The sequence below is a fragment of the Lutzomyia longipalpis genome, chromosome 1, assembly GCF_024334085.1.
Source record: "Lutzomyia longipalpis isolate SR_M1_2022 chromosome 1, ASM2433408v1".
Lineage (NCBI taxonomy): Eukaryota > Metazoa > Arthropoda > Insecta > Diptera > Psychodidae > Lutzomyia > Lutzomyia longipalpis.
In genome coordinates, this window is record NC_074707.1 from 40,322,584 (window position 1) to 40,350,074 (window position 27,491).

The 27,491-nt window shown below is 35.1% G+C and overlaps 4 protein-coding genes across 8 annotated transcripts in view; 1 reads left to right on the forward strand and 3 right to left on the reverse strand.

The window, feature by feature from the left end:
- Window positions 1-17,022, reverse strand: part of LOC129787346 (uncharacterized) — a 58,807-nt gene extending 41,785 nt beyond the window's left edge. For 3 of the 4 annotated variants that reach the window (XR_008750221.1, XR_008750220.1, XM_055822883.1), the window contains exons 1-5: window positions 16,115-17,015; window positions 10,939-11,218; window positions 2,767-2,919; window positions 584-724; window positions 395-509 (exon numbers count right to left, since the gene is read on the reverse strand). Coding sequence is in view for 2 of the 4 variants with exons in the window: in XM_055822883.1 (XP_055678858.1) it covers window positions 395-509; window positions 584-724; window positions 2,767-2,919; window positions 10,939-11,167 (638 nt within the window). In the remaining 2 variants the exon portion in view is untranslated. Of the gene's footprint in view, window positions 1-394; window positions 510-583; window positions 725-2,766; window positions 2,920-10,938; window positions 11,219-16,114 lie in introns of all 4 variants that reach the window. The other variant, XM_055822884.1, reaches the window with a different exon arrangement.
- Window positions 1-27,491, reverse strand: part of LOC129787307 (DNA-binding protein RFX2) — an 865,065-nt gene that overhangs the window by 751,859 nt on the left and 85,715 nt on the right. The gene's annotated exons all lie outside the window — the stretch shown is intronic.
- Window positions 18,870-23,439, reverse strand: LOC129787366 (putative defense protein 3). The gene is made up of 3 exons (XM_055822906.1): window positions 23,203-23,439; window positions 22,744-22,954; window positions 18,870-19,717 (listed from the first exon to the last, which is right to left on the reverse strand). The coding sequence occupies exons 1-3, from the start codon at window positions 23,396-23,398 to the stop codon at window positions 19,645-19,647; spliced, it is 480 nt and encodes a 159-aa protein (XP_055678881.1). The 5' UTR covers window positions 23,399-23,439; the 3' UTR covers window positions 18,870-19,644.
- On the forward strand, window positions 24,158-24,873 carry LOC129787365 (uncharacterized). The gene is made up of 3 exons (XM_055822905.1): window positions 24,158-24,429; window positions 24,489-24,696; window positions 24,756-24,873. Exons 1-3 carry the CDS (start codon window positions 24,180-24,182, stop codon window positions 24,811-24,813), a joined length of 516 nt encoding a protein of 171 aa, XP_055678880.1. The 5' UTR covers window positions 24,158-24,179; the 3' UTR covers window positions 24,814-24,873.

The following is a 27,491-nucleotide window of genomic DNA, read 5'->3' on the forward strand; positions in this document are numbered from 1 at the left end:
CCCTGAGTTAGTCATACATTACATATAATTCCTATTTTGTGGTGCCACAGTTATGGAGCATCTAACAAAATATGAGCTTTCACATTTGTATGATGTCACAAAGTTGGGTGAATTTCATTAAAATTACACACGCAATTAAGCATTTATTGCCACCTTCCAGTTGAACTTTCAGGTGGGTCTAGAAAGTTTGCATATGCCCCCGCATATGACGTCGATGTTACTAAATTAGTTAGAGGTGGTTGTTTTTTTTTTGGTCGGTGGCGGATGGTTTTTTAGGATCACGCACCCACATCCTGACCATATTGTGTCGAAGGTTTTTAGTAGTACACAGGAAGGGATTTTTAGAGAAAAAAAAGGAATGTCGGTAAAAAAATAAAAGAAAAAAATAACTCACCGACTAAAGAGCCTGAGAACCACGCAAATAATGACGAACATAAGAGCCATGCCGACGAGCACTCCAATCATGGCGGGATCCACATACGTTACCGGTTCAATTGGTTCATTCTTGCCTGCAAAAAGGGATTTCTCATTGCACTGTGGGAGCTTTTTTACAGGTCATTAAGCATTTCAGCAGAGCCATTACCTTTGCACTCGATACTCCCATCCTTATTAACAACGGGGGACATTTCAAAGCGACAAATGCACCGACCATCTCGACACTCAGTCTGAAAGTTGAGGGCTTCGCACTGTTCATTGAAGAAGCAACTTTCGTTGATGGCAGCCTCTGCAAAAAAAAATCAATAAAATAACATGAGGTTAAAGCTTTTTTTTGTGCATAACTCACGTCAGGATATCACATAGTAGGTATTATGTATATATTGGCAAAAACACCGACAACACCCACTCATTAAAATGAGAAATGAACTATTAAATATTCTATTTTAGTGGTGATATTTAAATTTTATTTATATGGTCATTATTTATTTACCTATCCATTCAACCAAGTAGTTTATGTTGTTTACCTAATTTGTGGTTTAAGTTGTGACTGATCACAAAAATATATAATTATATTTCAAAATAGCTTTATCTGCAACTGCAAATGAATTGCATTAATGCATGATTAAATTCTGAATACAGCACGAAATAATTAAACCTACAAATTGTATGAATTTTGCAACCGGCATTTTGGGCTTTTGTCATTAAAACGAATATATAGCAATAGCATAAACTCCCTTCCAGGTCACTAAATAAAAACATTTTAGCTACAACAATCTAAAAGTTATATTTTGGGGCAATTAAAAGTTGACAACATAATTTCACCAGCAATAAGCTTTTAATTACATAGATACCTTGTAAATTTCACAAAACTACGTTGCGCACGCTAAATCTTTCATTTGCAATTAACACCTTCATCACTAAACTTCATTATATTTCATGTACTTGCATGGAATATGTAGAATTTGAGATGCGGCAAAGTTTGAGAGCAAAATCAACTTTATGTTAATTTTACACAGAGTTGCCTACATAACGAATGATGTCTCTACTGTGGAAAGATTTTTTTTTGAAATATTGAATTTTTAATTTATTCTATATGAGAAGCTTTTTTCAAATCTAAATATTCGTGAAATTTTTATTGAAAAGTCATAAAATTCTTTCATTGACTTTCATCTATTTGAGTTTTGTGTAAGTAAAAGCTTTTATTGCCAATTTTATTAACAAAGTAATCCATTTGGAAGCTTTCGTAAGATTCCATCAGAACTATTTTTCCTACATCACAATTCACTCTCTAAGAACTAATCTGAAGCACGATTAAAGGATATTTCCACGAAAATTGCTGCTTTAAACTATATCGATGATCATTTGCATGAATATTTAATTCTTATATGTAATATATTTGGTCAGTGAACTATGGCAAATGGTGTTTGAGCAGCCATTCTCAACCAAATTCCAGGAGATTTTCATCAAATATTTATTCCACGCTAATTTATTGCTTAGCTTCAGCATCAAAATTGCGCCACTTTGTAGTGAAATGGTCCGCTAGCATGCATATCAAAGGATATTATATTGAATAGAAAATGCAGTCAGTCGATGAACTTGTTGTACATGTTGAATAGGGGCTTATATGCATATTCATGGGAGCTTTGGAAGGAATAGTGCGGGATCCGTATCGATTTATGTACAACCCAATGGGGAATTTATGGACATTTGCGGTGAATTGAGGCCAATTACAGAGCTATATGGTTCGCACATTAAAACACGTGAATTTACATTGAAATCCCGGGGATACGATCCACGATACGACATTCCATGATGGAACATACACATACCAGCCCCATATTCACGCCAGTAAATCACAGCAATTGCCAGTTATATGTAGGATCCTCTTGGCTATTTTTTTTTCAAAATGAAATAAATCCTTTTGTGAGATAAAAATGCATAAAGCGGAGGAATTGATTTTTCATGTTGGATATTGGGGATATACAAATTAATTCTCTATATATGTTTTCACCAAGCCCCCCATTTATTGCGATTTAAATAAAAAAAAATGTAGCTCTCGTATTTAAATAATGTCATACAAGCTCGAACGAAATGGTAGGATTACAGTGATATTGTATGCAGAAATATGCGTGACAAAAAATGATTTACATGAGAAATTGGTTCTCTTCCTTAGTTGAAAAAAAAAATATGTAGGTAACATAAATTCAACATGATATTTCTCGTGTTTGCTGTTGAGTAATTCATGAGTATACTCTCTTTTCAATCAATTACAAATGAGCGAGGTTTTTTTAGATGAGTTGTAGCAACAGAAAAAAAATCTCTTCTCACCTTTCCCACACTTGTCTATGTGATTGGTGGCAGGTAGTTCGGGCACGCATTGGCATGATTTCTTTTTCGAATCGCAAATTGACCCGGGAAAGCCACAGTCATTCGTCACTTCGCACTTGTCGCCAAACTTCCGATTTCCCCTATTGCTGTAATCTGCAAAAGAATTCAAAGAAGAAAATCTTAATCCATTTAAACAGAGCAAGAATATCTACATCCTCACGCATTTTCTCTTGAGATGCGTGAAAAGCTGTGAAAAGCTTCTCTTCGCTTTCTGTGAACTTTCTAATGGGACGATAAACATTCATATTGGTTCACAGTGCAAATACTCAATGATTTATTGCAAATAGCTTTTCCTTTTCCAGATAATTTGGTTCCCAGTGGAGCGCCTGGTGTACATATATAACGAAATACCGTCAACATTGTAATTTATCGCTCCTTATGCCTTGTTATTTTTTCTAAGGAATTTTTGGGAAAACAACACCCGCATAACCGCGTAAATGATAAGATTTTCCACACAAGGGTATGTGTGTGTGGTGTTTGTGAAACAGGGCCAAGCTTAATTATAAATAAATATAAAGTTGGGAAATTGTGAGATGTTTAAATTGAAATTATACATTTCCATATTTGTGGGGGTTCGTGCCTACCAGACAAAGTTCTGTGAAGTGAAAGTCAGGAGTGGAATCCCTTGGAGGTATATAGTTCTGCAAGCAAACTTCTCACAGCATTTCCATCCTTGTGCAAATCAAGAGAAGTGGAACAATTTGTATGAGGCTCCCTTGGCCAGGCTTTATGCTCTTTTATACATTCTATTTACCAACGGACTTTTTCCCCGTGGCATGAACTTGTGAAACTGCTCTGTGCGTTGAATTTACAACACACCACACTAGCTTTCCTCTCTTTCTCTCTCTCTGCCTGCCCATGTATGTATATTTTATGGGAAGGAAAAGTTTAAGAAAGAAACGAAGAGAAAAGCTCATGTGTTGAGCGACAGAGGAAAGAAAATGTATGTATATGGAAACTCCGGGGTGAATGCTACTGAACATAAAATGAATTGAGGCGCCAGTAAATCGCTCCCCGCACACAGTTGGAGTAAAAACTTCTCATGTTGGTGTGTTGGTGCAGAAAAAAAATTCCCCATCGGGGGCTCTCTATCGTGCGGAGAGAAAGTGTATTGTACCCCACATTACATACATACATAACCTAAATCATTTATTCAGGACTCTAAAGTGAAGTTCTTTTTTTTGCTGCTCCTGGTGAAATAGTTCGAAGAAAGGAAACTCTGTCAATTTTGACCTATGCTATGGTGCAACATTGTTGCTTAGTCAGATCGAAAAGAAGAAGTTGCTACGGGAAAGAAAAGGTATAGCAGAAGAAGTTGAAGATATCACGTACATTGTCTGTTTATCTATTTGTTATTATTATTGTTTTGTTGAAAAGAGAAATCAATTGATAAAATATTAATGCAAAAGAAAATCTGATAAAGAAAACTCAGCAAATTCTAAAGTTGGAAGAATTTTTATTTGATCTCTTTAGTAAAAAATTATGTTGATTTTTCTGTTATAAAATTTCAATAAAATTAGTTTGAGATCAAAAGTCAAATATTTATCTACCTTAGGCATAAATGTTCAGTTTTAATAAATATATTTAATTATCTAAAATTGATATTTTGCCAAATTCAATTAGTTATTCGCAAATTCAATTAATCTGAATGAATTCTAAAATAAACAAAATTGAAATCAATTAATCAAATTCAATTTCCAATGAATTAAATAATTAATTTTCGAAACTACATAATTGCTTTTAAAAGATAAATATGTCTAGTCATGTTTAGCTATTTATGTATGATTTATTATTCTCCTATTCTATTTTCTCTTTTTCAAATATTCTTGATGAAAAAAAAAGTATTAAAGCTTATCATTCCGTGAAATACTTGGAGTGGTATTGCTGAATTTTCATTGCATGAGGATTGAAATTTTGTTAATTTTCATCTTCAAATTTCCGTTGAATTACCGATGGTTGATAATCTTAGGGATGTTGTAAAATAAACTGAAAGCATCTAAAAGCTTAGGCTGAATATTAACTGTCTCAACTAATTTCCTTAGGCTTTTAGTTTACTGAAAAATTGGCTCTAAAAGTCTTCTAGTTCTTTAATAAAAAAATAACAAACCAAATTGAAAGCTCTTGAAAATTACTCGGAGCTTTTTCTCTGAAATAGAAATCAGCTGATGCCATACATAACGCGTATATATATTTTACGCTTCAACATATAACAATAACAAACCAAAATTTGCCCCCAATTTACCCCATTTACCTTCAAATCATTGCTGTAATGACCTAGTATTGCGTTGCAAATCAATGATTCACTGTCAATGTTGTCGATGATGATACAAACATATAGCTCGCAGTTCACTTGTTTGTATTAATTTATGATAATGACAATTTATGTTTTGGGGAGTAACCGACGTAAATTTTTAATTTCTTACCTCCGGGTTCTTCGTCGTCGACGAAGAACCCAGAGGTAAGAAGAAGACAATTTATGCGAAAAATGCACGTGGATAACCTGAAAATGTTTCTATTGAATAGAAAACTACCAATGATAGTAATCATTTCCGAAGATGCAACACGCATCACTGGCGGTCTTCGATACGATGCGCCATCCGATCAGATGGTAGGTCTAGTACCAGAACTACAAGCAAATGGCATGCCCAAATATCAAAGTTTTCCTTGCATATCAGCAGTTGCGATGAAAAAACACATTGAAAGTCATAAGATTGCACAATACGTATACACAATAATGGCTCAGCCAGTTGCTATTGGCAGTCCAAGTTTTTGTGTGGCTGTGTTTGGCACGGATAATCTTTTCACGGCTGAGGATATAATTGAAAGGTAGAAATACAAAAAAAATCACAACTTGCCAGTCGTGGAATACAAGTCGTAGTACATAGCAGTGATGGTGATCCTAGACTGTTGAAGGCGATGAGAATGTCTACACACCTTTCGGGGTTTTCACCGAAGGCTCCTGCAGAACTACGATTTTTCTTTGCAGCTGCGTATGGGACAGAAGTTTATATTCAGGACCCCATCCACTTCACAGGAAAATTATTAAAATGGGCTTTTTGACAAAAAAACATGACCTTCAAATCGGTAAGCTAATTTCTATTTATAAATATATTACTTGAGTCCCTACGAATTTTTTGTTTATTTTTCTATAATATAGATATTGGGCCTAATTCAGCGACCAAGAAACCCTTGAAATCTTTGAATTTTATACTGAAATTTAAAAAATTCAAGCGAATTTCAAGGGTTTCTTGGTCGCTGAATAAGGCCTATTTTTCTTAATATAGTCAGGTATTGGTTAACATCGCATGGGATATACTCTTTCCACCCATTAATAATAATGAGTGGAAAGAGTATATCCCATGCGACGTTGATCAATACCTGACTGTAAATAAAAAAAAAGTCTGTCTTTTTTATGCAAACTCCTCCGAAACGGTTAGGGCGCTTTTTTTAATGAAATTCTATGTAGGGGTTGAAAGGGTCAAAACAAGTCGAAATCATCATTAAAAGTACAGCTTTATTTACTCTAAACGCGCCAAAAATCTTTTGTGCGTAGTCCTAAACTTATCACTATGTTGCAAAAGAACGGTAGTGTGGTATACCAACTAATAAATAGACAATTTATGCTATGCTATTTAATAATCATGAACTGGTGGAGTTCATTCAGTGGCGATAATTTCACGATGGAATTACGCGTACGTCTCTATTAAAAGATTGTAATTCGATATCACTTCATCAAATTACAATGATTTGTAGACGTATTAATTTTGTATCGACAACCGCCAATATGTAATACGTAATGCTCCATCCTCATACAAAGAATTTAGGTATAGAAGGATTTTATGTATTAATACCTTCTTATATTTAATGGATTTCCATCTATCCTTTATTCCTTTTGGTTCGTTTCTTCGAAGAGATATGAAATAGTGCTTTTATTGTTAAACTGGCGCCTTCGGTGCTTCTTTACCAGCAATGGGACGAAAAAGAGAAAATGTGGAGAAAATGGTGTGGAAAAATTACAAGATTCTAATAGAATTTTTTTTGCTTCTGCACAACAATTCAGCAACTGCCTCGGGAAAGTTGAGGTTTTTAATAAAGAATTTTTCTCACAGTGTAATAAATCATCGCTTTTGTCATTAATATTCTTGAATCTCTGGAGAAATGAAAACTATTACTTTCCCAAATGAAAGAGGAGAGATCTCTGAAAGGATATCCGATGCACAAAGGGAGAAAAGAAATATATATGTGTGTATTCATGATTTCAGAAACAACTTCATTCATATCTCATGAGAGATTGTGCCTGGAAGGTAAATTTTCTTGTGGGAAACTCTCGCCAGTGGATTTTTATTTTGTGGGTAAATTGGATACGAAGTTTATGACTCGAGAAACTTTATGCTAAAGCTTCAAAATGTTCCCGTAGATAAACCAGATAAACTGAAAATTTTCTCGTGAAAAATATGATTATGAGTTTGTTGTACATACCACAGTAACCTTCTGACCTTAAATCTATTTTTTCTCTGTTTATTATAGATTGGCGCTCTTTGAGTATTTCTTAAGAGATTGAATTTATGTGTCTGCAGCAAGGAAAAAATTCAGATATTTTGGTAATAAAATGAAACAAGCAAAATTGATTTTTAATTCAAGCTCAAGCCAGCTCAAAGCTCAATGTTTTGAATCGTAAAAGGAAACCGAAATGTTCTATGAATATAAAGTGGAAGAAAAATAAATTAAAAATCACTCGAGGGGGGTTTGCATCATCATTCAAACCATCCCAAGAGCATTTTTTACGCATAACTCTCAATTGCTTCCTCTCATATCAAACTTTTTTTTTGCATGAACACAAGTTTAGCTGACACTCTGAATTGAAAACTCAACGAGTTGTGCACGTCTATCCCCTGTGTGGGGTATTCCATGAAGGATTCAGCTATGGTATCAGCACAGCAAATGTGATTATTTGCCACTGATGGCGATGCGAGGATGAATATATATTGGCAGGTTGAGCCTTTCAAATTTGCATTTTATAGTGGGTACCTACTATACTGCACTATAGTTTTCCAGTAAATACCACCCTTGCAGCCTCGTGATAGATTGTGCAAATAGTTGATTTGCGTTGATGTGGCACAAAATACACCCCCCAATATCTTGTCGCGTTTGCAAATTTTCCCCCTAATCAAGGGGTTCCACAATACCCCCAACGATGGTTTGTTTGCCACGAGCAAATATGTTGTTAATGATTAATTTATGAAAACACCCCCAGCGCAGAAGGGTTAATGCCTATTAAGTTGCTCCATGAGGGTGGTTTTGTCCTTGGGTTCGAGCGTAACCGATATTAAGAGAAAATTCAAAGAGCGTCATGGGGAATATTTTGCTAGAGAGACATAAAAATACCCCCTGAATATTTAATGTTTGTGTATTCATTCAAAACCATTTTCAGCGGATATTGTTCTACATAACACAAACGGGATATTAAAGTTTTACATATAGGAAGCATATGGGAAAATTTTGGTTCACCCTATTTTTGCCGGTGAATGCGTTTTGTGAATTGATGTTGTTTACCCCATAGTTTTCCAATGAATGCACAGATTTGATTCATTCAGGGAATTACTGGCAGATTTTAGATTTATCTTCACCCCTTAAATCGAGCTTTTTTAATCATAAAAAATAGAGCAAAAATATTGTTAAATAAAGACTAAAAGAATACAAATTCAAAATCCTCTAATCAATGACAGATTTTATTGCAAAAGTTCGGCGTTCGGCTATAAAATCCCCCCCCCCCCCACATAAAATAGGAAAAATAGACAAAAAAGCTCTCATATTGCCTCTTGAAAAAACTTTTTCAATCTCAAAAAGAAATACATAATACGAGATATATAGATAGCAATGTTTTCCTTTTCAGCAGCGAAGAGAGATAACCTGATAGGGTGTAATTAGAGTTTTATATATAACATTTAGTGTCCTCTATAAGCCCTCAAAGTGTCATTTGCAAATCGCATTTGTCTGCGTGAGCTTTTTCCTGAAAGTCATCATCAACTTGGTGAATTGACCCAACAAAAAGCTATAAATTTTGCTGACTCAACTCATAAAATTGCTCTCACTTAGCCGCATTATCGCTTCCTCATATATATTGTGGATTAATTTATTTGGTGGCGGGAGAGTCCTCCCAAAATACGTGGCATTCTGGTGGTCACACCGCCAATTTCGGCATGCGAATGATTTTATCGCATTACCCCCAAAAAGTAATCACCTCTACTTCGTGAAAAATTCGAGGAAACGAATTACATGTTGGAATGTATATACTTTTTGCCTCTCTGTACAACTTGGTGAAATCTATTAGCAGGGAAAGAAAAATTATTCAATGTCGAGGAAAAATGACATGGAATCTCCTTGATAAGGTACCCGACAATGTGAGTTGCTGAAAGATATCCCCGCATTTACAATTTATTCGCCGAGAGGCCCGTGAGTTTTTTTTGCCTTCTGTGTGGACATGGCTAAACAAATTCGGGGTGTGGAAAAGCCAAAAAGACGGAGTCAAGTTGGAAATGAAAAAAAGAATTCAGAGGTATGGCAGATTGCCAAAAAAAACGAGCCATTATACTGGTAGCCTTATACTAATGTCCTGCGATGTGCATGAAAAGGAATTTCCCTTCTCTCACGCCATAAATTCGCGAAAACTTTGGATGACACCGGAGTTTCGGCCACCGCAACGGCCACAGGATTATGAATGACTATTCAGTGAGTCACTCGTGAAAGAAGGGTTTCTTAAGCATATTTTATACGGTGAAATGCACAAAAAGAATCTCTGCTGCGGAAGTTCTAAAATTTTTATGTGCCGCAGTGACGGCCTTTGTGCAAATTAAAATAATGGACATGAAAAAGGTGGTAAGAATTTAACACCTCGTTGCTTTCTTATATAGGTGCTCTCTGCTGCTCGCCATGCTTGCAGCAAATTGAGAAGGAGCTTTTATAGAAACACGCTAATAAGGTTGTAAGACAGGATCTTAAGATGAAGAAGCTTATGGCTTTTGAATCTTGTGCAAAATTTCACTTTTGTGATTAATTTTGCTGAAACGGAAATTAGATTTTGAAGTCGTCTCTTTGAGAATTTATTAAACTTATGCACGTGAGTCTAATGCAGGTATCTAATTAGCTTGATCTTTAATTCATTAGCACATTAAAAGACTTTATTTTTATTTTGAAAGACGATAGATGCATTTAAACCCTTTAATTAATTTTCTAAGTTGTTCTTTTCTTATTTTTTTATGTGCAATTTAGTGTAATAAACCATATTCTTGTAGTCTATTCGGAAAAGCTTTCTCACATTCCACAACTGTGTTCCAAATAATGTTGAAGAAAGCCAAGAAAAGGATGCATTTTTCCACAGAAAAGCATTTAAGGAATTTTATTGATTTTCATGGAAGAAAATGGATTTTCCTTCATTAGAGCATAAAATGGGAAAGCCCCTAAGGGTGTTGTTTCCTTGAATCCCAACATATACCTATCTCTTGTACCACCTGTGTAGATGCAGGTAAAGCGCTAATGTTCAACAAATTGATGTTTGATGTGCTGCTGAGTGATTTTTCTCAGCATTTCCCGTGAAATTTTCTTTTCTTTTTACGAAGAAGGAAAAATTTCATGCCGAAAAGTCGAGAATTCAAGAAATTCCTTTCACAAAAGCCCTTCCTTGTCTTTGACTGTAAAAAGTTTATTTTTATACGAAATATTTCCGTGCTCATTGTGAATTTTTATTACAAGTTATGAAAAGTCCCCCACTTAAAAATTAATGCTGCTTGAAGTTCATTAAATTCCAAAGAATATTTCATATTAAATAACTAAAATTCCTCGAAATCAAATGTGAGGTCACGCAGTATACGACCACTTCTTCAAAATTTTCACCATTAAGTTTTCGCAGTGAAAAAAGCATAAAAGAGCATAAAAGAATTGTGGAGCATTTGAAATATTTCCACGCTATTTGCAAAGGAGATATAACGAGGGGGTATAGTGAGAATATTTTAGCAATGCGGACATTTTTGGTAACTTTGTTAGTGAATGTTCTGAAGTTTTTTTTCTTTTTTGAGGGAAATTAAAAAGCTCAGAAATTATGCAAAGAAAACTCACCGAATTCCGTTGTTGTGATTTCTGGTCCCAAGCTGAATCCACCCAGGAGATCCCCTCCGTTGTCATTGTCCCCCTTGACGAGCCCAATGGCCAGGATGGCCATTGAGGCGACAAGGAGGGCACTGCGAAGGCGTTCGGATGGGAGTCTCATTGGTCTTGCGGGCTTCTGCGGCATTTCATGGTTGCGTTCGGTTAATCTGTGGGGCATTAAAGCCCCAAATTTTCTCATACTGTTGTCTCCAAGTCCTCATCCATCACGCCGAATTCCAAAGTATTGAGTCTGTTTGGGTGAGGGCAAAAGAGAAAATCAATTGAATTGTGAGAAGTTTTCCATGAGAACTTTCACCAACTTTTACAATCTATACCATCCCCACAAGCTTAAGAAGTTCCATTAAAATTAAATTTGCTTTCTTATGCATTATATACCCTTTCAATGGATTTGCCATTCAATTACATAGAGAAGCGAAAATATTACAAATCACTTTAAAACTTTTTGATGGAGGCGCCTGGTAAAGGGTGGGTTTTGTTGAAATAAAACGAATGAAATCATCAAATGAGACAATTACTATTCCGCTGAAAGGTAAATGTAGTTTTAATAGTTTTGTAAATATGATGTTTCATGAGGAAATTTCATCTTCACAATTGAATGCCAGACTATATACTAAATAAATTTCTATTCAGCCCCAAGAAACAATGAGGCTCGAGATTGAAAATGATGATTGTGCGTCCCGTGGTGTTGACATGCACTTCCCATTGCAATCAATGAAGCCCCTCTAATACATACAGTACACCCCTCCCCTATATTGGGGAAAAATTGCTCAGAATCACGATATTTCTATGAATAGTTCCGACACTTTTTTAGCTACAAAATTGATTTTAATTTTTACATCGTAGAAATAGTTTTATGTGCAATTTTATAGAAGGCCTAACCCTCACCCTGAGAACATACATAACATATATAGATGGAGGGAGAATAAAGTTTTGCGAGTTTGTCCAACAATCATTCAAATATGCAGAAATACCCTGCAATTTTGTATTTTCAGCTGCATATTTTATGTATAAACTTTGAAGCTTTTTCCACCCCAAAAGCACCTTTTGTAGTACGAGAGTGCGGCCACAACTGAATTACAATTTAGTGTTGGTTTTAGGAAAGCATTGCAGTGTCAGTTTAAAATGGTTGGGTTGCAATTTCAACTAAAACCATGAAAGTTCTTCGTTTTGCGGATTATTTATTCAAACATTTGAATGTTCTTGCCAATTGACAGATTGGGATTCATGTGAAACCATTTGTGGTTTATTTTTATTTCCTCTGCAGAATTTCTATGGATTAATTGTTTTCTTTTTAATCAAAGAATTACGAACAAAAATGAAATGAAAAGAAATCAATAAAATACATTTTTTCATCATCTGCACCATTGAAAGTTTTAATTAAGAAAAAAATTTCTAATTAGAGGAAACTATTCATGACATTTTTTTATCAAAAGATCTGCTACTGAAAAATTTGCAGAGAAACTTTAATTAATTTGTGTCTGGTGGAAAACGCAAAAAATACGTTATTTATTTCCCCAAAACTATCTTATTCTTCCCCACCATTTGTCTCAAACAAAAGTATCAAGTTGCAAATTGAATTTTGCACAGATGGAGGAGGGAAAGTTCTCAACAGTTAACCTATTGGTTATTGAGGAATCCATTTAATCAACTTTTTCTTCACTGTTTCAACTTCAATCAATCAATTGGATTTATATATCAGTTCCTGTCAAGCACTTCAAGACTTTCCACTTGATTGGATTTTCTGAAGGATTCTCTGCATTCTCTGGATTCTGTAAAGGACTACTTTTTTTTCTACAGTTTTCCGCTCTCTGAGACGGGCACAAAGAGTAGAGAGAAAAAAAATCGGAAGTCACGGAATATAAAGTTCTTTCTTTTGCAAAAGCTCTTCGTGCGAAAGCTCTTCGATATATAGGGTGGTGTGTGTTGTAGCCCTAATAAGAAGCATGATTAGTGATTTTAGAGTCAAGCTGTGGCATCCAAAATTTCTACCGCATGTTATTCTTGATAGAATAGAAATGACATCTCATGCTTTGGCTATGTAATCCGAATGTTTGTATATCATAATTAAGGTGGATCAACAGATTGATGTTTTTGTACCAACCAACGCCAAATATTCACGTCATATTGCCCCCTTTGCTTCTCCTACCCCCCATTGGAAGGGTTAATGGTGTTTTTCTCACGACTTTTTATCTACAAATCGTGTTTATACCGGCAAAAGCTCCATGCGCGAGGACGAAATAGTAACTTCCAAAGTGATCAAAGAGCAATAAATCACACGTGGCAGATCGAGCCACTTCCTCCTCCCACATCCCGTCGTGCTGAGGGTAAGTTTTGGAGTTTCAGTGACTAATTTGGGATGCATATATAGAGTACATATAGCCGGAAAAAGAAGTCATCTAAATCAAATTGTGTATGAGGTTTAAATGGTGGCAGGTGGCAGGTGCAACGTAAACAATTCCACAGAATTTTGCAATAAAACATTCATGAAATTTTGATGACACAACAACGCTAAACTGACCACTGACTACCCCAGGACAATGCAATATACATATATTCCGTGCACATGTATAACATTAGTTCTCGTCCAAATTACGTCGTCTCCGTCTGCTCGGTTATATTATGAAAAATGTTGTGGTAGCTATAAAAAGATGGGCATACCTAACAATTAGGGGTGATTTCTGCAGAGTAAAGGGTTGTTTTTAAATGGAATTTAATGCAATTCAGACATGAAACTAATAAAAACATAATAAAAGTATCAGTTATAAAAATTACCATATAACGCGAGTGTGGGAATTTTATGTTTTATACGTTTTATATAGAAATTCTCATTAATGAACTCTGCTATTTTTAATTTAGAAAACATTAAAAACTTTCAAATTTATTTTTAAAAAATTGAATTTAATAATTTTAAGGATTTCTCCACGAATTTGATGTAAATTTTCCATTTCTTTGAGTTGTTTAAGTGATTTATTAAGCTGATTAGATAAAAGAAATGGAAAATCTCTTTGATTTTTGTATCCTTCAACCCTTTCAACAATGTAATATCAGCCATAAAATGAATAAAGTTCTCTAAAAGCGTTAAGTTAATTTTCTTTATTCATAAGTTCTCAATAATATGCTAAAGTATGATTTCTTAAAATCCATTAGTTGCAGCTTTGCCACAATAATGCAAAAGAAATCGATTTTGAATATTCGAGAAATTCTTTTAACAACTTCTCTCAACCATGCAAGAATGGCTTAATCATTAAATTATTGACAAAATTTGCACAGGAAAATCATTTTTCTATGTATAAATAAAACAAGCTTATCTAAATAATCGCTTCACATAAAATTTCAATTTAAATTCAACGTAAAATTTCTTCACATCCGCAAGCTTTTCTTATTCTAAATAGGAATTTCCCTAACATTTTTGTATAAGCCGCGCTCAACGCATTTACCTGTGGGTAAGCTGCGGAAAGTCTGTGCGGATGGATAATTTAATCTAAACTGCTCATATGGGGTCGTATGGTTATGCAAATGATATTAAATTGAGTGCGGAGGAGTGTTTGCATGTTTAAAATGATTTTTCCATTGATACGATAAAATTAATTCAGCGACAAGACATAACATTTAATTTTCCTTCCCCCCCCCCCACTCCGAAGTCAACACCAAACATATTTTCTAACTACACGGGGGTGACGGTATGTTTATGCATTTGCAGCATTTTAAGGACGCATCAAATCGTATATGTATAAAGAAAATAAAGTTGAAGTAGGTCGACGGGAAAGTCAGTGGTCTGGCGTCTTTAGAAGAGAACTTGTAACGAATATGGAATCAGACAAAGAAACTTGCAATATGAAGGTGATTCCAAGAGCAATGATTTAATTTCATGTAAGAGGGTTGGAAATTGTATTAGTTTGTTTTTAATGCTTTGTTCCATTTATGTTTTCTTTTTCTTTTTTTTCTTCTTCACCTAAATTCTCGTGCTCTTTGTTGATTGTTTTAAATGTCTCTCAGACAGTGCTTAAAACATTGTGGGTGGTAATAAAGAATGTCAATAATATCATTTGGCGCGATTTTATTGTGAGAAGATCTACCTACTAATTATTTTCTTTTTTTTAATGACAAAATACTTTAAGAATTAAACTCCAAAGATTTAACTTTATGATTACCTTTAAAAGCTTCCGAATAATCATAAAAAATCCATTTTTAACCCTGGGAGGATTTTGCTGGCCACCGTGGCCAATTTGACTTTTTTGAATCGTCTCAAAATTAAAATCTGTTTAACAATCCATGATAAATTCTACATCTAGTGTAGGGAAATTCAAATAGTTCAACTCCGTAGAAAAAAAAAACTTTGAAAAAAAAAACTCTTTAAGAGAAAATTAAGTTCAAAGTTTTGAGGTTAGAAAGCTCGATCCTCCAGAGTTAATAGAATTTTTTTATTAAAAATTCTCAATTCTTAAAAAATAATTTATGCCGTGGATAAAAGAAATTTTTTACTATTTAAACAAATCTATTAAATTGTTTTTTTTAATGAATGTTTAACTAATTTATTTTTCTTCATCACAAGTCAATTTAAAAAAGAACGCAAAATTTTTGAACTGTCCAAGAAAATTCAATTTAACATTTCATTTTATATCACAAATTTATCGTAGGATTTTTAAGGAAATCCCGCACGTGAATCACATTGAAAAACGTGGATCACTTAGCGGACCAACCCCCCATAGAACGTTGTGAGTGACTTATTTATGAATACGAATAGCGCTATGTGATTGAATCAATATTAGAGAAGTTGTATAAGCGCAAAAATATGTATCTGCATTTACTTCAACACAACTTTTCCTTTGTTTAGTTTGGGAAACACGAACATACTGAAAATGTTTTTTTTTTCGTACCAAGAGAGGGGTGTGGGGTGGAAAAGCTCGTGGTTGGTATAAATTTTATGTGCGGTTCTATAATTTCTTTCATATAAAATAGCAATTTCTGCCCCACGTTACACACTAAATTCGTCACACTTTTCGCCATGAAACTATTACTGAGGGGGTAGTTGGTCGTTGGTGAAAGTTTGGGTAGTGCTATAAAATACTTTTGACAAAATCGAGCTGGCAGAAGAAGGGTTGGGGTGGATATGAATAATTTTTACCTTCTTGTTGTTTATCCAGGAATTCGAGAGGGTATCACATTTTGGCGATTCCATGTGGTTACGTCGAGCAGGATTGCACAGAGAGGGTTGGGAGGTGTCTCCTCTCAAAAGGGGGTTGTTAGATGCGATCACTCTCTTGGATTTTCAACCATATAACAAAACTCCCAATCACTGTGAGTCACCAACACTGTGTTTGGTTTTACTTTGTGAAGTCGCGCAACACGCAAAAAAGAATAATTTTCACTTGGTGAAACTTCCACACACCGCACTCCTCCTTCGGAACGGAGTCTCCTGATGGTGAAATGAGGACAAAACGGTGATTTTCTTTTTCACACACAATCACCAACACCGCACAAAATCCCCTTTGGCGCTCTGAGGTGGATTATCGCCTTTTTTTTGTAATTTTCTTTTCTTTTACCCTCAAGTCTGCAATCCTCGCGCGATGCAGAGAAATTTGCCTATTTTTTTTCCTTCGGCGTTTTCTGGGGGTTTTCTTTGAGAAACCTAATTTTTTTTTCGTTTAAAAAAGATAAACGTGATTTTCTTCGAGGATTTTTTTGGCGGTACACACAGAACGTGAAGCAACACCTAAACTCCACACGGGGTTTTGTTGGAGGTACACACTTAAAAGCAAACAAAGAGTAGCGCAAAAATTTCTTGGGATATCCCCCTAAGGTGTGAGACTGATGGATGTACGCGGGGGTGCATTGGGTGTGTGTGGGGGGAGTTTATTTTCGTGCACTACACGGTGTCTCCCCGAATCCACCCAGCAGGTGCCAATTTTGCAAACGATATTGGTCACCCGCTTAAGTATCCTGGTCTCAGGTGGAGCACTGGGGTAGTTTGAACAAACACATAAATCGTGAGCCGCGCGCGTGTCCTCCGTAGCCGGAATTGTGGATGGAACTATTCAGTGGGGCTCCCCCGATGTGGAGCACAACTTGGGCAAAAATACTGCAGAGAATTTTGTCCCGAAATACGCAGGCGCCCTTTCCCACCCCGGCGTCGCCACTGCCACCCCATCACACAGAGGGACCCCCACTGTGGGGTGCAAAGAACCCCATCGCACACTATAGCCTCCCCCCAACACACACACAGAACTATGTATGATTTGCATTGCACCGAACCCCCCAATTTGATGAAATTCACTGGAAAATTGCACAATTCCATTCGAGAAACCCCAAAGACACACTCTGTCATAGGCGCTCAACCCTTTCTATTGGCTCTCCCCCCAAAGCATTAGACAGCGGAGCAGGGTGCTGAAAAGTCAAGGGTCACCGAATGCATTGCAAAATCCAACAACGTTGAGAATGGCATTTTGTGAGGAAAGCCCACTCCTCGCAATGTTGGACGTGGAATAAGAAAAGAGGTATTATATTCTTTGGGGAGGAACACAAAAGAACATGGGGGACATGCCTAATTGATGGGGTGACCCATTTCCAAAGTAATGTGATAAATCTGCATATCAGCAATGTTGGTGTGATATTTCAGCATTGTTACCACGTATCGAAGCACATCTTCTAATATCTCAACCTTCTCAGGCGTTGACAAGCATTTTCATTAGAATTTCAAGTAGGATTTTTGAAATTGATGCTTATTCCTTCTGTGCCTATGTGTGTTTTATGATAAAGGAGACACAATGAGTTAAAGGGATGAATTTAATATTCTACATTATTCATTTTTATACATTAGCATGTAATTTATCCTGGTAACCCCAAAAATATGAAGAACGTGACTGGATTCAGTTCTGGAATATACGGGTTGTATATAGTATACTTACTACCTTCCTTATGTACATTATGTTTATACATAAATGTATCCTTTTTTTGGATATAGAAAAAATTCTTTTTTTACATAGAAAAATTCAAAAGAATAACAACATTCTATGTCGAAATGGATAGAGCATTCACGAAGTTTCTAAACAAATCACAATGAGTTTCTCCCACGAGAATAATGCAAAGACTTCCGGGTGCGTCGGCAGACTTCCTGAATCTTAATACATCCTGATTAAAAAAAACTTTTCTGGTGCTTTCGACGCAGCTTTCGCGTCTTTTTTTTTAACTGCTGAAGAGGGAATTTATTTTATCAGTTTTGGTTCTAAATAAAGACCTCGTTTTATGTTGAATCTTCATTTTAGAGAATAAAGAAATAAATCTAGGTACATAGGTGTGTACCTATATATTTATACGATTTAGTTCTTAAATTGTATTGTCTGAGAGTCTAAGAAGACAAAACTGTAGCGATATATCAGATAATATCCAATTGAATTGCTGTGGTGAGGGATAAGAACGATAAGATCATGCAGTTGTGGCAAAGAAGCACTGCCAAAGGGTTAAAGTGGTTAAAGGCTAAGGGTTGGAATTTTATCTTATTGACTTTGGTCACAAGAGGCGTTTAACTAACGAATCTTTGGGATTTTTAAAAAAATATATTTATTAATTTAATAAATATCATCGATTAAATATTTAAATGTATCTATCTATATAACAAACTATTTGGTGCCAAAAAACATTGTTTTTTTTTAATTAAAATTCGATAACATCTAAAATAAATTGTTGAAAATCATTTAACTTTGACCACATAAAAGAGCATAAAAGATTATTTCAAACACATTGTAGCTAAAATGGTTAAAACTATTAAAATATATTTCTCTATTTGATTTTATATTTTTGCTAAATTACAAAATAAATACTCACCTTTAGAGAATGCTAAAAAAATCAATCAAATTCAAATCAAAACTTTCAATGTGAAACACATAAAATTTTTATCTTAAATCTATTTTTTATTATTTCAACATTCATACAATTTCTCAATTTATATTGACCAGTTACCCCAATACCTATAACTTGCTAGCACTTTGTGGGCTCTTTTGGGCCCAAAGGCACATGGCGGGCTTTTTTTCTTTTTGAAATTGCGGTCTGATTGGGGGGAACTTGCGTGCAAACTTGGTGATTTAATCTTTGCAATCTGACTTGTGGAAACTTTGCAGCAATAAAAGTCATAAATAACATTTTATGTCCCTCTCCTGGTAATTAATGTCATATCATACGATTCCGTCTCATGTAAACGCGCTTTTCTTGGATCTTCATTTTATTTTCATACCCGGAGGTGGTTCCCACTGGCACGATGCGGGGAGATGGAGTCAATTTTGTGAAAGATTGAGAAGGAATTGCTTGATTTTTGCCAGGAAGTACAATATGTTGGGGATTTTCGTGTTTTTCTGTGCGCCTAAAGGTTTGAGGTGTGTTTTCAGGTGTACCGAGAGTCAGATTGAAATTTCGTTTACAGAAACCTCCCCCCCCCCCTCCGACATTTCTTTTTGCTTTTTTGTTCCATGCAGAATTGAATTTCATTCGGAGTCCACCCACACAGCTCCTCCCCCCGCCTCATACATAAGGTGAAAGAAGTGAATGAGAAGAAAAGAAATGAGAAAATATTGATGGGACGATAAAACAATTTCATTCACGCCTCCATGCCGTTCCTTGAGCTGCAAAATTCACAAGTTTGGGGCGCAATTTGTGTTAAAAGAACTAGTGCTGGTAGACGGGTATTTGGGCGATGATGTCGGTCCAATATGTGCCATAATCCTTCACCACGGCCCCCCTGAAAGCAAACAAATAAAATTGCAATTATTCGTCTCACCCAGGGCACACATTCTTCTACTGCCTGCCAGAGAAACATTGCTATATATGCAGCATATAAATATGTATTAAACATACATATGAAAAATTATACAATTTCACAACATTAATGCCCCACAAAAGACCCCGCGCGCGCGTTCATTCATATTGCGACATACCGAAAAAACGAGTATATTGCCAATACATCGACTCCTCACGAAGCACAATTTTGCTTCCACATGAAATACAAACTTCTAATATACCTACATTTTGGACAAGAGATTGCCTCATTGCCCGCGTGAAAATCCCACACCGAGATCTTACTGATAAGCAAATTAATAGCACACCAACGACGGATATCTCCACTCATGAATTATTTTTCTCACTCAACGACCGAATTCATCAAAAGAAAAGGAGTTTATTCACCCCAAAAGATTCGGCAAAATGCAGCCGTGCCCATGTTGAAAGTGAAAGGTTACAGCAACGATCTGCAGTTATTACAGAATCGACAATGATTTTGAATTTCTCCGCATTGCGTGATCATCGATTTTGACGTAGATCAACGCTGTTTCTTTTCTTTCTGTTTCTCTGCTTTTTATGTAATTGACTTTGGAAAGAGTTTACAGCGAAAAGTGCAATAAATTGCAAAATTACATTAATGAGCCACATTTACAATGAAAGTAAAATGCAGAGAAGCGAGAGAATCACCACTGAGGGCTTTTCGTTGCGGTATTTGGAAGCAATTTTATTCTACTTAAAGAACGATAATTGCTGTCAAAATTGGAATTTATTTCCTATTATTTTGTACGAGTTGTTTAGTCTTTAGAATAATTGTGAAAATTTATATTTAATTTCCATTTCTTCAATTCATAAAAATATAAAATAATTAATGACAGAGACGTAGTCAGGAAATTCATTCAAGGGGGTATTTTATGTAGTAGTATTTGAATTTTCAAGTACTGCCAATTTTTATGAAATTCTAACGATTTTTTTACTAACGTTTCAAATTTCTTTAATGACATTTGACGTTTTATTTGTGTCATTTGATGTTTCTTTTATAAATTTGACATCCCACTTCTAATGTTAAATTTTTTCTAGCGTTTGACGTTTCTTTCCTAACGGATTATTCATTTTATATCAAAAATCTTCAAAGAAAAAAATCAAATACGGTGTAAGGTTGCTTAACCCTTTTAGGTCCATTGGGTCATACGCTGACCCAAAGACTCGATTTTGAAAATGTTTCATTTTTTATAGTTATATTATTATTTTATGAATATTGATTTCAAATTAGTACAAAACTATGTCTTTACAATCCCTGATCATTTTATGACCACAAAAGGACATCCCCAAAAGCTTATAGGATCAGGAAGAACGAAAAACCGAAAACTTTTGAGTTGGATTTTTTTTTGCTAAAAATATCTTGTTAGAGCCCAAATGAACCCGTAAAAATTATTTCTAGTGCAATCAGCTCGCTAGATTGATCGCGGACCTGAAAGGGTTAAGAACTTCCCTAATTGTCTCTCAGCTTTTCATTAAGCTTCGTCTAACTATGCCCCAGTTTCCACTATCTTATTTTCTTACGATTAAAAAAAAATTAAAAAGCATTATAATAATTTTAAGGGGGGTCTCTTTTGAGAGCTGGTGAAATTTAATTTTTTTTTATTTTTCTTGGGGTTTTTCTTAAACATGGTTTTCAATTGTTGGTCACATTTAAAGACTTAATATTGAAGAGTAAGAAAATCACTTTCCGCCATCTTTTGTGCGACGCCATCTTGAGATTTTCCTCAAAACACAAAGGTAGGTTTTTCTCAGGATCTACTGGATGGATTTTGATGGGGTAAGAAGCAAATGAAAGAGGAAATACCAATGCAGATTTTGATGTAGCGGAATTTTGAATTTCCGTTCTGGGGCTGAGAAAAATGAAAAAACGTCAAAAATATCTGAAAAAAGTCACATTTTTCCACTTTTCTCAGCCCCAGAACGGAAATTCAAAATTCCGCTACATCAAAATCTGCATTGGTATTTCCTCTTTCATTTGCTTTTTACCCTATCAAAATCCATCCAGTAGATCCTGAGAAAAACCTACCTTTGTGTTTTAGGGCAGTTCTGTGGAAAATTCGGAAAATCACAAGATGGCGTCGCACCTAAGATGGCGAAAAGTGATTTTCTTACACTTCAATAATTAGGCTACAAATGTAACCAACATCGGAAAACCAAGTTTAAGAAAAACCCCGAAAATTACAACATTAAAAAATGAGTAAATTCTAACAATTTTCACAAGAGACCCCCCTTAAACACGTCAATTAAGCTTCCCATTCGTCCATAATTTTATGTTTTCTTACAATTTTTTACCTCCTACACATTTCTTTTATTCTCACCTATTCACAATTCTGTAATACCTTTAAAAATTATCCCACAGCCATGAAAATTAATCTTCATTCTTCATCTTTTTGTTACTTTTTTTCTCAAATAGATAGTAAATCCAAATTCTTCAATGCAAACCACAAAGTGAATGAACAAACTCTTTAATTGTTGCTAATATTATTGCAAACAATTGGACAAAACTTCAATTTACGTGTCTTACACAACATATTGCAACAAACCGCAAGAATTGGCATTTCGAAGAATTTTAATTCGTTTTTTTTTCATGGGAATAGCACGTGAGGATTCTTTCCTGAGCAATAGAGCTGCTTCAGAAGATTGGTGCAAAGTGGCTCATTGGTTTGGCAATTAAGCAATTGACTTTGTGTCTTCGAGGCAACAATTAAATGCCGACAAGGTGTCTCTCACAGAGAAGCACGAAGTTTTTTTTGCATCGAACCGGCAGCTTTTGGTGGGAAATTCACAGAGAGATTCGGGACCAGTTGTGGGTTTATCGCATTGAGAATTTTGTTGCATAAAATGCCATACATTTGCCACACGGAGAGTGGTGCACGATTTATGCAAATGCTCCGGTGTCTTAATGAAATCTTTGCGAAATACGGAGAAATCATTAAGTTTTGTACTCACGTAAAGTACACCTGTCCCTGCTTATTGGATGGCGCCTGCCAGATGAGTGTTGCCTGGACTTTGTCCTTTGGATCTGCGTGCGTGATGGCACTACATTCAGGTATGGTCTGTGTATTGGCACTCTGTTGCCATTCACCAATCCATTCGTTTGTCTGAGCATCGCGAGCTTGAATGAAGAAGCCACGGAAGACATCACCACCGGAAATTGTTACTGGAAGACAAAGTATAAATTTTCTTACGCCCCTTTTACACCTTTTATGCCTTTTATGGGTTCAAACTTAGGGGTTGAACGCATTTCTCAATTTATTGCTAAATCGACGCTAAAAGCGCCATAAAAACTAAAAACATTCCTCATTGAGTAAACGACTACAATTTACTTTCACTGCCACTTTTCTTTTGTAAAAAAGACACATTTTCCACGATTCACTGGTAAATCCATTCATTAATCCTCCAACATACCGTGGATGGTTGTTCCTGGTCCGTAGACATTAGAACTCGCCACCACTTGATAGGGAAGCGTGTGGATGGGCTGGGACGTGGTTTTCCCGTGATTTGGGCGATTATTTTTAACGCACGTATCCGGTGGAGCCCCATCCGGCAAACCCGTTGTGAGAGACAACACGAAAGAAACAACCAAAAGTACTTTTCGCAGCATTTTTCTTGGCCAAAAATTAAAGCTCTTTTAATGAATTTTTCCTCTTCGGACACCACCAACTAAAATGCTCAAGACGAATGGTTGGGGCATTTAAAGAAGTACTCCCCACCCAAGATTGCTCTGCCAGCTCCCACTCTCCACAAAAGCACGCGGTTTTGGCAAGAGAGTGGAGTTTATGTGAAGAAGTGGGAGATTTGTTGGTGTAGGATTAAATTTCTCTCTTTAGATAAAATTTTATCTCCTACAACAAGATGATTAGAGCAAGAATAGAGCGCATAGTGTTTAAATGTTTTTTTTTTAAAGCAGATTAAAGACTACATATTATGGTGTAAAATTTAAAGAAAGATAGAATGGGGAAAATTTGGAGGAGGATTCCAACAATTTTGACCATGAAATAAGAGATATGATAGTGAAGAATATTTCGCTATATACTCGAATTATTAAAATAAAATCCTCCTGTTGCATAAGTTTTTAGAATCAATTCTTTATATGCATAAAAAACGTTCTAATTTGACTTCAATGTGTCTTGAAACTTTCAAAGTTTTACATAATTTTTGATTTTCTAAAGTTCGATCAAGTCAAAAATAACATAAAGTTCTTACCTTAAATTTACCAAAAGTCTATTAAATTGCAATATAGTATCCATATTAAAATTATGATTTTAAGTGCGAGCTAAAACGCTGATTATTTTGACGACTATAAATTAAAATTATTTCTAATTCACTCTCATAAGTGCTTAGAATCTCATACAGTTAAAAGTAATCACCAACTATTTTCAATTATGTGGAAACTCATCTTGGTTTTGGGGCTTTTCCTGCAGCCAATAATGGCTGATTCAAGTTCAAGTTCAGATTCTAGTTCAAGTGACTCAAGTGGTTCAAGTGAAGAGACCTTCATAAGGAAACCAACCCGTATTTGTGATAGTCCTCTCGCGTACGCCGATGAAGGAGCTCTACCTCAACCTATTGACACTTTGCCGTATAAATTTAAAATTTCTTCATACGAATATAGCCCAGATACTAGAATTTCAGGTAAGATAAGACTTGATATTGCCCGAAAAATGATTTTAATCTTTAATCTTTCATCTTAGTAATGATCTACGGAGGTACCTTCAAAGGATTTTTCGTACGCGCCTTCTGTAAAGCCACTAAGAAGCCGATTGGATCTTGGGAGCGTAGTCCTGAGTTACTTGGGAACAATGTTTGCAAAGCAGCTATGCCAGCTATTCGTGGGGAAAGGGATGCAGTTAAAATGAACTGGATAGCTCCTGAACAAGGATATGGGAAACTTTTCTTCAAGTAAAACTATCAAATTTATTGAATTTTGTATAATTTACTAAAAAAATATTCTTTTACAGGATTTCAGTTGCCAAGGATAGTTGTTGCTATTGGCCCGATATTGTGATTGAAGATTAATAAATTGAAACCGCCTACAGTATTGGAAAATTTTGGAAGTGAAATGTAAAAATATTTCTTTGGAGTGAAATAAAATATTAGATTGATGCTTCGTCTATATGAGATTATCTCTGAAATGTTTCTTTTAGTTATTTTATTAAATTCTTCCCTGATTAAGCCACTTTGCTCAAACTTCAGCCAGTTGGTTCCGCTTTAGGGAGGAAAATGTTTCAGACGAAGATCACAGACTGATAAGGCTGTTGACCATATTGATGGGGCTTCAGCTCTGGATTTGGTCAGAAATTTGCGATAATTTTGTGACAATTTTATGAAAAATAAGTCATTTCAACAAAATGTTCCAGACACAATTTTTGCGTAAATATTTAAAGGTTTATTATGTATTTTTAGATTATTTATTAAAGGTTTCATACATTTTTTTTTCTTTTAACAAGAGCAGTTATAGAAGTTTTTTCTTCCAAGACTAAAAAAGTAGTAGGTATATAAAAAAAATAATCCAATTATTTTCTCATCAGAACATAATAATTAAATAATAACAAACAATACTTTGTGTATGGGATATCTTGACCTTAAACACACTAAAATATAGCAAACCAAGAAACAAACTCTCAGATCTTTCGGTGCTTACAAACTCAATAATTCTAACGTAACTCAGTCTTCCCAAAAAGCTCCAAGAAAGCTTTAAAATGCTGAAATTGCTTTTCTTTAATTCTTTATGGCTTTTCTTGTGTTTAAGTTCGATACGTGCTGATGAAGAAATAGACGATTCGCTCTTTTGTGATTTTCTTTACAAGGAAGGTACCCCACAACCTACCGACACAATGCCGTACAAGTTCAATGTTTCCGGATTTGAGTATGATCCTTCAACTGTAATTACAGGTGTGTAGATTGAAATTAAATTCAGAATTTAACCAATTCTTAAGTTGAATTTAAATCATCCATTGTTTGATAGTGTCAATTTTTGGAGAAGTTTTTCAACGATTTTTCATTCGTGCCTTTGACGATGTGACCAATAAAACAATTGGATACTGGCAGAGAGCACCAGGATTACTTCCGATGAATATTTGCAGAGCAATCATTCCGATTAGCCGCAAAAATAAGGATTATGTTAAGCTGAAATGGAAATCTCCTCTAGAAGAAAATGGAAAACTTTTCTTTCGGTTTGAAAATGATTTTCAATTATTTTTTTTAAAAGACTAATATTATTTTCTCTCCATCAGTGCTACAATCATGAAGGATAAATCAACATACTGGTCCGACGTACTCATAACCCAAGCAACACGCCATGACTACTGACTGCTTTGACAACTTTATGTAGTACTTTAAGACGTCGTATTTTTGGGTTTTCACGACTAGTCAAAACTCTTTTCTCAATATTTTAATTATTATTGCATCCCTGTTTATAATTGAATAATATAAGTGGTCGTCGCCATTTACTCTACGATTTGACATAAAAATAATATACAAAAACTGAATGCTTAGCAGTTTTTAAGAAAAGTAGTCGTAATGTTGTCGTAGTTCTGACAACACTTTGTAATGAGAATCCGTAAAGTTGTCGTGAGTAGTCGTGAACATAAAATCTAATTTTTGCTTAATCTTTTAATATGAATGACATTTTGAAATGCTTTCATCGTTGTAATTTACATATAAACAATTCCTGGATACATTTTAGTGCAAATTGTTGATAAAAATTACAATAAAACTCAATTTAAAAAAAACATGAGAATGACCACGAAAAGGAAGTCTTAAAGAAGTCATAATGCTTTGGACAAAATATTGAATATTCCTGTGGTAATTATTTAGTTACAGAAACTAATTTTACATGATAATACTATTTACTGCATTTATCATTGGAATAAACAATTTTGAATGTTCTTCTTTAAAAAAAAATAACTAAAAATTAAAAAATATTTTTTTGTAACCGAATCATTTCTACGACAACTAAAAATAAGTCTTTAAGAAGTCGTAAAATACGGTATCATGCAGCTGAAAAATCAGAATTTTCAATTTTTTCCTCTCCTGTTGATTTTAGAGCAAATCTGAATGGATTTTTGGGTCATCCCGTACGCGCAGGTTTGACGATGAGCCTGATCGATATGTACCAAAGGGAAGTTTCAAATGCAAAAAATAAGAATTTTCAATTTTTCCCTTGAAGTTTAGACATATTTTTGACTGAAATCAGTTTTTCGCATTTTCTGGCTCTCCTGTTGATTTTAGAGCAAATCTGAATGGATTTTTGGGTCATCCCGTACCCACAGGTTCGACGATGAGCCTGATCGATATGTACCAAAGGAAAGTTTCAAATGCAAAAAATAAGAATTTTCAATTTTTCCCTTGAAGTTTAGACATATTTTTGACTGAAATCAGTTTTTTGCATTTTCTGGCTCTCCTGTTGATTTTAGAGCAAATCTGAATGGATTTTTGGGTCATCCCGTACCCGCAGGTTCGACGATGAGCCTGATCGATATGTACCAAAGGGAAGTTTCAAATGCAAAAAATAAGAATTTTCAATTTTTCCCTTGAAGTTTAGACATATTTTTGACTGAAATCAGTTTTTCGCATTTTCTGGCTCTCCTGTTGATTTTAGAGCAAATCTGAATGGATTTTTGGGTCATCCCGTACCCGCAGGTTCGACGATGAGCCTGATCGATATGTACCAAAGGGAAGTTTCAAATGCAAAA